The sequence below is a fragment of the Dermochelys coriacea genome, chromosome 6 (genome assembly GCF_009764565.3).
Source record: "Dermochelys coriacea isolate rDerCor1 chromosome 6, rDerCor1.pri.v4, whole genome shotgun sequence".
NCBI lineage: Eukaryota > Metazoa > Chordata > Testudines > Dermochelyidae > Dermochelys > Dermochelys coriacea.
In genome coordinates this window covers 5,285,190-5,297,246 of record NC_050073.1, presented here as the reverse complement: position 1 = coordinate 5,297,246, position 12,057 = coordinate 5,285,190, and the positions used below count along the sequence as shown (strand labels likewise).

The 12,057-nt window shown below is 43.4% G+C and overlaps 1 protein-coding gene across 1 annotated transcript in view; it reads right to left on the bottom strand.

The window, feature by feature from the left end:
• Window positions 1–12,057, bottom strand: part of LOC119856882 (E3 ubiquitin-protein ligase rnf213-alpha-like) — a 175,927-nt gene that overhangs the window by 149,254 nt on the left and 14,616 nt on the right. The window contains 4 exon segments of the mRNA XM_043516118.1: window positions 54–120; window positions 2,749–2,909; window positions 5,131–5,374; window positions 9,752–9,856. Of these exon segments, the coding sequence (XP_043372053.1) occupies window positions 54–120; window positions 2,749–2,909; window positions 5,131–5,374; window positions 9,752–9,856 (577 nt within the window).

Sequence of the window (12,057 nt, the reverse complement as noted above, 5' to 3'; positions counted from 1 at the left end):
CTTTGGGCCAAGGACAGATGAACACGTTTGTGCTGATATAATGGAATGGTTACCTGCTCTGTGGGATTTCTCCTCCAGCTCCACTGGCTCCTCTCTCATTGAGCTGTCAAGGCTCTGGGTCTTTGAAAAGAAAGTTTTAAAACATAAATACAGTTAAAGCACCAAAGTGGTGACCCTTTAACGGCAGGGCCTACGGTGTAACCGAGATGGAAGGAATACATTGGCCTGTTCCCTGTCTCTGTGCAACAGGGAATGCGCTCCTGGCATAAGAGTCATCTCTGCATTAACTGAAAATGAGAGAAGCAAGCAGCCTAGTAAAATGGTTGTCTTGGGGGTCTGGCTTTCACTGTAGTGTCAGAGGGCTGGGCTTGAATCCTGAGGCAACCCTGATGGTGAAAGTTACGGGACTCTTAATTTATAAAATTCTGACCAGGTTAGAGAAGGGAAATTGGTCACATCTGTTCTTCCCATCCTGTAACATAGGAAACTGCAAGGTGGAATTTTCAAAACTGATCAAAAGAAATACTTTTTCACACCACATATGATTAGTCTGTGGAACTCACTGCCACAGGAATTAAGCCAAACTTTTGCTATCAGAGACCAGGATGAACTCTAGCATAGTGGGCAGATTACCCCACATCTGTTACTGTGGGGTTTTTTATTCCTTCCCCTGAAGTACCTGGAGCTTGGACTAGGCAAGATGGACCTTGGGTCTGATTCTGTCTGGCAATTTGTATGCTCCTAAACTGTGGGTTAGTTCCTGGGGCTTGGTGTGGACAAAACACAGAGGAAATGTGTTTCTTACCCAAGGCACTTAGAGAATGGCTGATGCAGATTTAATTCTCTTACATATTGTGCCCCAATCTGAAGTAACTGCTGATGTTTTCATTATCTTTATAAAAGCCCAGTTCTTCTTTGAAACTTGCTAAGCTTTTGACTTTGGTGATAGATGGTGACAGTGAGTTCCACAGGCTAATTACACATTGTATGAATAAGTATTTGTTCAATTTTGAATTTCTCACTTTCAATTTCATTGAACGTACTCTTGTTCTTTTGTTATGAGACAGGGAGAACAGAAGTGACCAATCTCCCTTCTCTAGATCACTCAGTACTGGCTTTTATCATGTGTCCTCTTACCTCCTTATCTCCTCACTAAAGGAACCACCCTCCCAGTCTTTTCAAACTCTCTTCATAGAAGATAATTTCCAGGCCCTTGATCATTCTCATCACCCTTTATTGATCCTCTCTAAGGCCAGGTCTACACTATAAATTTACATCATTATAACTAAGTCGCTCAGGGATGTGAAAATCCGCACCCTAATCCTGGTGTAGACTGTGCTATGTCAATGGGAGGACCTTTCCCATTGAAACAGCCACCAAATCTCACAGAGGTGGATTAACTACGCCAGCAGGAGCTCTCCTGTAAGCACAGTAGCATCATCACTGAAGAGCTACAGCGCTGCCATGTTTTATGTGTAGACCTGCCCTAATTCTGCAATATCCCACAGGAGACTAATTGACCCAGCACTGCACACAGTATCCAGATGGGGCAGCCACACTAGTTTATACAAAGGCATCAGAACAGTCTCTGTAATATTCTCCATCCTGTCCTACTACATCTGAAAATCTTGTTTGCTTTTTTGAACACAGCTGCACTTTGAGCAGAGGTATTCACTAAGCTGTCTATAATGGACCCAAGGACTTTTTCTGAGCTGGCACAGTTACAATGAACTGTAAGGTGTATCAGTATTTGAAATTGCTCCTTCTAATGTCCATTACTTTGCCTTTATCATCGCTGAATTCTCTCTGCCAGGGTATTGCCCATTCACCTTGCTGGGTTAGGTCTCACTGATTTTCCTCACAGGATTCTGCAAATTTTGCTCCCTTCCTGCTTAGCCCCCTTTCCAGATATCTACTAAATATTTTAAACCACACTTTCCACCCACAGACTCTTCCGACACCTCCATAGTTAAGCTAGAGCAATGTTGGGAATTGTGTCTTTTGTGCTTTACACAACCAACAACAACATTGAGAACCCTCCTCCAGGCACAACTGATCTTAAACATTTGTTCAGTTAAAAAAATGCAGATTCAGTGACACCAAAATATTTAGCAAATTCATGTAGATTTTGCCAAATTGTTTCAGTTAAAAATACTTCAAAAATATATTTAAAATGAAGCATTTCATTTTGATATTTTCTAAACAAAATATTTCAATTTTTCAGACAGAAACAAACTTTACTTAAAATTAAGGAAATATCATAATTTAACAATTAAAACCCATTTTAAAATCTCAAAATTGAAATGAAACAAAACGTTTAGTTCAACCTGCAATGAAAACTTTTCAACTTTTTGATCCACCAAAAAAAATTTGAAAAATGTTGGTTTTGGTTTGTCACAAAACAATTGTTTTTCAATTTTTCAGAATTTCCAGTGAACCGGAAAAAAAACGTTATTCACTCAGCTCTAGTGCCAAATAACTATGTCCACTGAACATGCAAAGACAAGGCCAAGCTACATACACATAGCTGCTCTGGCTGGTTCCTAGGAGCTTCCGAAAGACAGAACAAAGTGAGCACCACCAGAGGGCTCCCATACTAGTTAAAAGGATGCTCCCTTATGCACTACAGGAATGGTCTGTTTTTGTCTTCACTTTGTTTTCTTTCTTTTAGACAACATCTGATCCACGATAGAACTTTGCTTCTTTATCAACCAGGTTATTGAAAGTTTAAATACATTTCCCATTTACATGGGATTTAGAGGTTACATGTGGCTGATCCAAACATTTACGACCCAACCTTTTTTTCACTTCCTTTGGCTGGGAAGTGAAGCCTGTGAGGTTGTCTCTCTCCACCTTCACTGGTGACTCCTGCTGGTGCGCAGAGAACTGTTGAATTCTGGTCTCTTGTCCTGGCAACAGCAGAAGCCTCTTGTTGGGGGGAGACATGATTTTATTGAAGGATGCAGCCTTTCCTCTGGCATATGGTGCTTGCTACAGTCACCCTGGCCTTTGTCACAACTAGATGACCCCAATCCAAGTTGTTTTTCATGGAGTTACAATTTAAGAACCCTCATAAATAGAGCAGTGCACATTTTTTTAGGTGAATAATATATTTGCCAAAAAATGCGTTTTTGAGGCAACAAAACTATTCAAAAAATTGGATCTAATCTGGCAAATTGTTTTGGCTGAAAAAAAAAGGGGAAAGAATTTGAAGATATTAAAATAGCTTATTTTTGGCAATTTCAAAACAAAACAGTTCAACTTTTCACCCTGAAACATTTCATTTTGACTACTTTGAAATGAACCGTTTTGAGTTTTTGTTTCAAAATGGCCATTTGTTTTGAAATTTAACTGAGTGAAAAAGTGAAAAAAACCAACAAACCCCAAAACAACCCAAAATTAAATGAAAAATCCTTCAACTCAAAATGTGGGTTTTTTTCCAGATTTTTTAATTCAACCCCTGAATTGAAAAATCAGGTATTTGCTCGGCTCTGCTCATAAAGTCAATGCAGATGCAGGCTGTGGTTGCACTCTTGGTATGCCATGCATCACAGTTAGGCCATATACTAGGGCTTTAAGGTCAGCACTGGCTTCTGACTGGCAATGTAGTTTAGGATTTTGGTTTTGACTCAGAAAGCCCGAAATGGCTTAGGATCTTCCCATTGAAAATTCCGTTCTCTCCCCATGGGATACCTCTACAGCTACGACCAGCAAAGGCAACCGAGCTAGCAGGCCCCGGGTTTAACAAACAGAGATATTTTCTGCAAGGAATTCACAATCTTGCAACTCACTTCACGCCTCCAGATCTGTTGACCTTCAGGGATTACAAAACTCATCTGTTTTCTTGGGTTGCAGGACTGGGTTAATCTGCTATAACTCAGACAGTAGTTATAGGGCTGAATGCAGAAATGGCTGGGAGAGATTCTTTGCCTGGGTTATGCTGGAAGCCAGACTGGATGGGCACATTAGGCCCTGCAAGCCTTGGAACTGACGAGCATGTCAGTTGTGGGTTATTGGTTTTTCATTTACGTGAAGGCTTCAGGTATCAAAGGGGCTTTTATTATGTCGTATAGTGTCTTTGGACAGAAGTACTTGATGCTTCTACAACTATTAAAACCTACAGTCAGAGATAAATATGCTTTGTACAAATCGGCCTAAATTTTCAGAAGAGGTCACTAATATTTGTGCACCACCACAATGTTTGGCTGCCCAGCTAGGGAACATCTACACTAAGACAAGGCTTTGACTAAGGTTTAAGCCTAAGCCCCCTTCCGTTCACACAAAATCAGTCTGACTCAGGTCAGCCAGCACTCAAGACCTTGCTAGGGGATGGGTCAGAGCCGGAATCCCACCGTGACTCGGATCCAAGCCCTGTCATTTTGCAGTGTGGATGCAGGTCAAGTCAGAAAGTCTGTGTAGTGCAGTATGGAAGTGTTAGCATGGCTGTGAGACCCAGGTCCAGCAATTGTAAACACAAGTTTACAATGCAGTGTGGACATTCAACCTCATTTAGTTGAAAATCCAATTCTCCATTAAAAACCAGTTTTGATGGAAATATTTTGACCAGCCCTACCTGAAATAATCATAAGTAGCAATAAATCTCAGTGCAGATTAATAATAATAAATCTAGATCCATTTGTCATTTAAAATTAAAACAACATTTAAAAGCTCAGTTCTAGGGTCTGCTCTGGATAGAGCTCTTCTGCATTCTCTCTGTGTAGGAGCAAGCTTGGGTCTCTTAAGAACTATTGGAGCAGCTTTACACCCCTCACCTCCCAGCCTGCTGGCCCACAGGGCACTCCCAGGGTAAGGAGATGCCAGTGCAGCATCGCTATGACAGAATCTGGGCCAGTGTTTGTAAATAAACCATCCATTTAGCAGTCACTTGAGAGCAATAGAAAGTGGTGCCATATTCATCCCTGACATGAGGTTGGGTGAGGTTCTCTGGCCTAGGTTATGTAAGAGACCCGATTTAGATGATCATAATAGTCCCTGTGAATTTAGGCCCTCTTGGTCCAAACTACAAAAGTTTGCTGGCCAGACTTGAATTGGGATCTTGCTCCTGGGTACCACCCTGTGCCACCAGCCAAACTGGCTTGCCTTCTAATTATTGGAATAACTATGCTCAACTGATGTTGACTGAGTTAAATAAAACTCCCACCTCATCTGTTACTCCAGCTGCATGGCACTGCGGCTGGGATCCAGGTCTGGATTCCCAACCTGAACTCAGCGGATGTGCTTTGTCTTGGTTCAGTTCTGTAGTTCCCCGTTCTAGGCGCAAAATAAACAAGTAGTGAAGATCACCAGTTTTTACCCATCCCAGCCTGGTAGCATCCTTCACACATGCCTCGTGCCCCTCCTTTCTGGAGCTGTCCTTCAGGACACAGGAAATGAGGAAAGAGTTTGGTTTTCTATAATTTTGACAGGACTTTCTCCAATTGGCTGCTTGCTCCAACCCTCCCCGTCCCCACAGTAAACTCACCTCAGTTTCATTCCACACCTGTCCCTCTTACTCTCTTCTCCCCTGCCCTGTCCCCCTCAGCCTCTCTTCTGTGTCCCCTCTCACTTCTCTTTTCTGTTTGTGTAGTTGGTCCCCTCCTAACTAAATCCTCCAAAAACCAAAAATGTTTTGCCACCATTCCACTGGTTCACTCCGCTGGTGTGATCTACCCCTTCCCACACCCTGGGTGTATCTGGTTTGTTAAGATTGTCAACTCTTCGGGACAAAGACATCTACCACTTTGTGTCTGTGCAACACCTAGCACGATGAGGCCCCATTCTTTTGCCCTTGGGCACTGCTGTAACAAACATGATTACTAATGATAATAAGGAAACAGGCTCTCAACTTCCTTTGAAGCTGAAGACAAGGCCATTGTGGAGAAGCTAAATGAGCTCTTTGCATTGATCTTCACTGCAGAGGATGTGAAAGAGAATCCCACACCTGAGCCATTCCTTTTAGGTGACAAATCTGAGGAATTGCCCACACTGAGGTATCAATAAAGGAGGTTTTGGAACAAATTTTTAAATTAAGCAGCAATTAGTCACCAGGACCAGATGGCATTCACCCAAGAATTCTGAAGGAACTCAAATAGGAAGTTGCGGAACTACTAACTGGTATGTAACATATCACTTAAATCAGCTTCTGTACTAGATGGCTGGAAGATAGCTAATGTGATGCCAATTTTTAAAAAGGCTCCAGAGGCAATCCTGGCAATTACAGGCTGGTAAACCTAACTTCAGTTCCAGGCAAATTGGTTGAAACTATAGTAAAGAACAGAATTATCAGACACAGATGAACATGATTTGCTGGGGAAGAGTCAACATGGCTCTTGTAAAGGGAAATCATGCCTCAGCAATGTATTCAAATCCATGAGATGGGGGTAAACAAACATGTGGACAAGGGTGATCCAGTGAATATATCAAGCTTGGACTTTCAGAAAGCCTTTGACAAGGTTCTTCACCAAAGGTTTTTAAGCAAAGTAAGCAGTTATGGGATAAGAGGGAAGGTCCTCTCATAGATCAGTAACTGGTTAAAAGAAAGGAAAACAAAGGATAGAAATAAATAGTCATTTTTCAGAAAGAGATAAATAGCAGTGACTCCCAGGGATCTGTACTGGGACTAGAACTGGTCAACGTATTGATAAATGATCTGGAAAAAAGGCTAAAGAGTGAGATGGAAAAGTTTGCAGATTGTACAAAACAACTCAAGACAGTTAAGTCCAAAGCAGACTATGAAGTTACAAAGGGACCTCACAAAACTGGGTGAGTGGGCAACAAAATGGCAGATGAAATTAAATGTTGATAAATGCAAAGTAATGCACATTGGAAAAATAGAATCCCCACTATACATACAAATAATGCAGCCTAAGTTAACTGTTATCACTCAAGAAAGAGATCTTGGGGTCATATAGAACATCTGCTCAATGTGCAGAGGCAGTCAAAAAAGCTAACAGAATGTTAGGAACCATTAGGAAAGGGATAAATAATAAAACCGAAAATACCATAATACCACTATATAAATCCATGGTACGCCCACACCTTGAATACTGCGAGCGCCCCATCTCAAAAAAAGATGTATTAGAAATAAAAAAGGTACAGAGAAGGGAAACAAAAATGACTAAGGCTATGAAACAGCTGACATATAAGGAGAGATTAAAAAGACGGGGACTGTTCAGCCTGGAAAAGAGACAACAAATAACAGAGATCTATAAAGTCATGAATGGTGGGGGGGAAGTGAATAAGGAAGTGTTATTTATCCCTTCATGTAGCACAAGAACCAGGAGTCACCCAATGAAATTAATAGGCAGCAGGTTCATAAACAAACAAAAGGAAGTCCTTCTTCACACAAAGCAGAGTCAGTCAACCTGTGGAACTCATTGCCAGGGGATGTTGTGTGGGCCAAAAGTATAACTGAGCTCAAAAAAGAATTAGATAAGTTCATGGAGGATAGATCTATTAGCCAAAATGGTTAGAGATGCAACCCCATGCTCTGGGTGTCCCTAGCCTCTGATTGCCAGATGCTGGGCCTGGATGACATGGGATGGCTCACTTGATAATTGTCCTGTTCTGTTCATTCCCTCTGAAGCACCTGGCATTGGCCACTGTTGGAAGAAAGGATACTGGGCTAGATGGACCTTTGGTCTGACCCAGTATGTCCATTCTTACATTCTGATGTTCTGTAATGCTGGATTTCAACCAGTCACTTAGAGGGTACATATATGCTTCACTAAAAGACCCATGGCACTGCCAGGGTTGGTCCGGATCAGCTGTCTCAGGCTCAAGGGCTCAGGCTATGAGGCCATAAAGTCGCAGTGTACATGTTCACTGCAAAGAGAGTGGGTCTTAGACCACAGGCTCCAGCAGCTACGCTACAATTTTTGGTCCCGCAGCCTGAGCCCTGAGAGCCCGACTCAGCTGACCCAGGCTCTGAACTTGGTGCCAGAGGTTTTTCATTGCAGAATAGTCGTCCCCTCAGGATGTGTCCATGCTCTAGACTCTAGTGATCCACCCTCACGTTTCTTCCCTTCTGTTAGCCACACACAGCCTCTGAAACCCCCGTTAGCCTGTCTTGTGGGAGAGCAGCCACACTAGAGAACAACCGCGGAGGTCTGCAAGGGTAGCTATAGTACATCCTGCGCCCCCTGGAGCTTGGCTCGCTCACATGTGGCTCAGAGTTCTGGGGCTGCACGCCAGGGTTCATAGCACTCGTGTGAGCTCCACCTCTCTAGAAGGACTTTCACAGTGTACAGTGGGAAAACTTGCCTGTCCCTCCTGGGGATGGTGGGTGGCAATGGCATACAGAGTGGTGAGAACAACGAGGAGTCCTTGTGGCATCTTAGAGACTAACAAAATTATTTGGGCATAAGCTTTCGTGGGCTAAAATCCACTTCATCAGATGCATGGAGTGAAAAATACAGTAAGCAGAATATATATTATAGCACATGAAAAGATGGGAGTTGCCTTACCAAGGGGGGTGTCCACCTTAATTGAATTGACCTCATTAGCACTGACCCCCACACACACTTGGTAAGGCAACTTCCATCTTTTCATGTGCTCTAATATATATACTGCCTACTGTATTTTTCACTCCATGCATCTGATGAAGTAGGTGTTAGCCAACGAAAGCTTATGCCCAAATACATTTGTAAGTCTCGAAGGTGCCACAAGGACTCCTCGTTGTTTTTGCTGATACAGACTAACACGGCTACTCCTCTGAAAAGAGTGGTGAGAGTTGCAGCCCCAAAGACTCCGTGTGTAACTTGAGGATACTCACAGCATCAGCTGTACATCTTAGACACTAGTGCAAGAGATAGAGTCTGCCTGAGCTATGCTCATTCTCCATTTCCTGTGCCAGGGTGTGGGCAACGTCCAACTGGCAGCTTTGTGACCTTACACCAGCTGAGAACTGTCTTGCATAGGGGAATTCTCAGCTGGCCAGCATGAGCAAGACCCCATCACTGGCGAACCCGCTACTAGTGATCCTGACCTGGGTCTGCTCCTGGCTTTGCCTGGTTTAGATAAAAGTGTTATCCTATTGTTAAGTGTGGGGCTTGTCCCAGGAGTTAATTCTGACACACACACCCTGAGAGGGAAGGTTGGGTTTGTGCAGAGATGCATGGATAGGTCCTGGGACCCCTCTCCAGACCATGGAAATCCCCCACCGGACACCCAATTACAAGGCACCTCTGCCACTGCCCAGTATACTGCCCTGGCCAGTTTGTGTGACCCCTCAGTCAAAAACACACACCAGATTGTTACCCATTCGCCAAAGTGTGTATTTATTCTTTCCTTGCAAAGCATAACAGTGGACTGGGGGTTTACGACAAGCAGAGGCTGCCACACAGCCTTCACTCCTCAGCCCAGCCTCAACTTCTGAGCTTCCCCCTTGCCTCCTGTTCCTTCCACTTGTATCCTACTGATTATATTGTTAGCCCAGCGATTACCACTCAGGTGCTCATAATCCCCCAACCCACAGTGTTTAATTGCTCATAGCTGAGCTTGCCGCCTTCTTCATGCTGCAATCCCCATCACACACCCCTTTTGTCAAGCACTTAGAGATAAAAACAACATCTAACTCTTATCTGTGTAAGAGCCCTGGATGTCAGTTTTGCTCCTAATATGGCCATAAAAGGGTAGGAGACGCCCCTCTGGTCTACAAAATAACAAGACAGACATTACAGGGGAGACAGACTGGTGGAAAAAGAAAATCTAAACAAAGATTTTCTTAAGCAAATTGTTTGAAGCTGGTTACCTGCACTGAGGGTAGAATCACCCAGGAGGAGTCATCCTGCAACTGCAGGTCATCACTTCTCTCTGACTCAGCGAGGTTGCTCTCTGAGCTGGTGTCCTTGTGTCCCTTTGAAAAGAAAAGTTACAAGCTAGAAAATAAAGGCCATACAGCCCTGAGAGAGCTCAGTACAGCCCAGAGAAAGACCAAAGGTGACCTGCCTCAGATTGGGGGTCTAGACTAGATGGTGTCTTAAGGTCCTTTCCAGCCCTACATTTCTGTGATTCTGTGTCCTGTAACAGACATCCAGCTGGGGTGAAATTCATGCCTAGACAGGAATCCCAAAGGCAAAACAGCTGCCTAGGCCCCTTGGGAGCTCTCTAAGATCTGGATCTTGCAGAAAACTTGATGTAACTTTACAATCAGCCCCATATAAGGGGTAATGCATAGCTCTGTCAGGCCAGGAATAGCCCAAAGAGAGCGCTGTCTCATGCACACAAGGACTGTATGTTGTTAAGTCCCGTTGCTTTCAGGATTGAGGCGGTGCCCAGAATTTGTGCTGGGGTAAATTTCATCCAGAAAAACTTTCCCTCTCATCTTTTGATGGCTGAACACAGAGGACCTTTATATTGAACAGGTCATTCACTGGAGGGCAATTTCCTGGGCTTTACTATGGACAAAACAGATCCATAGATTCCAAGGCCAGAAGAAGCCACTATGATTATCTATTCTGACCTCCTGTGTAACACAGGCCAGAACATTTCACCCCGTGATTCTTTCTGACTCTTCACATCACCTGTGAGAACCCATCTGCCCACCAAGCCACTGAAACCTACTTTCCATCATCATGTTTCCTTCCAGGAGCCAGGGTATCAAATCAACTCCTAGAAGCCCTTCCTTCCACACATTTCACAAGGTGTGCGATAACACAGAAGCAGGATCCAAGCAGCATGAGGTCTCACTAATGATCCATCCAGCCCAGCAGACTCTCCCTCAATGGTCAGTGACAGCTCCTCCATAGGAAGGAACCTCCGTGTGAACAGTTATGGAATAATTTATTCCTATCCACAGTGGCTGGCTCATTCCCCAAAGCAGGTGGGTTTATGTTTATTATAGTGTTTTACCAAATCTACTCAAACTGTGCATAAACTTATTATCCATATAAATGTCCATTCCCTTTTATTGGAATCCTAAGTTCTTGGCCTCAAGAATACCTTGTGTCGGTGAGTTCCACAGGCTAACTATCTGTCCAATAAAGAAATAGCTACTTTGGTCAGTTTTAAATTCATTGCTTTTCAATTTAGCTGAATCTGTCATCTGCTCTTGCGTCATGAAACAGCATAAATGGAAGCATCTGACTGACCTCCTCTTTGCCATTCATTATTTTAAAGTCCTCTATCAGGCCCCCTCTTATTCTATCTCTGGTATTTAGATGGCCCCCATTATCATAATATATGAGCACCTCACAACCTTTGCTGTATTTATCCTCACAATACACCTAGAAAGTAGGAAATGGCCACAACTCTTCTTGTACACATGACAAATTGAGGCACTGACATGACAAAGCTCACAGAAGAAGTCAGTGGGGGAGCAAGGAAATGGACCATTACATCCCAAGGGCTAAGCAAATACCCTAATCACCCTTCACCACCCTTTCAAGCTAAACCTATTTAGACTGTAAGCTCTGAGGCAGTGACCATCTTTTGTTGTTTCTTTGTGAAGCTCCCTGTGCACTGGGCCTGGGTCTGGGCCTGTAGGCACTGTCACAGATAAATAATAATCCTGATGTTTCCGATCTTTCTTCATACATAAGTCTCCAGGCATTGATCCTTCTCATTGCCCGATTCTCATCTCTATAGTTCTGCTCTATCCTTTCTGAAATGGGGTGACCAGAACTGAATGCACTATCCATGGGAGGGCATAACACTGGCACTAATATATCATAGAATCATAGGACTGGAAGGGATGCAAAGAGCTCATCTAGTTCAGTCCCCTGCACTCATGGCAGGACCAAGCACCATCTAGACCATCCCTGACAGGTGGTTTGTCCAACCTGCTCTTAAAAATCCACAATGATGGAGATTCCACAACCTCCCTAGGCAATTTATTCCAGTGCCTAACCACCCTGACAATTAGGAATTTTTCCCTAATGTCCAACCTAAAACTTGCTTGCTGCAATTTAAGCCCATTGCTTCTTGTCCTATCCTCAGAGGTTAAGGAGAACAATTTTTCTCCCTCCTCCGTGTAACAACCTTTTATATACTTGAAAACTGTTATATCCCTTCTCAGTCTTCTCTTCTCCAGACTCAACAAACCCAGTTTTTTCCAAT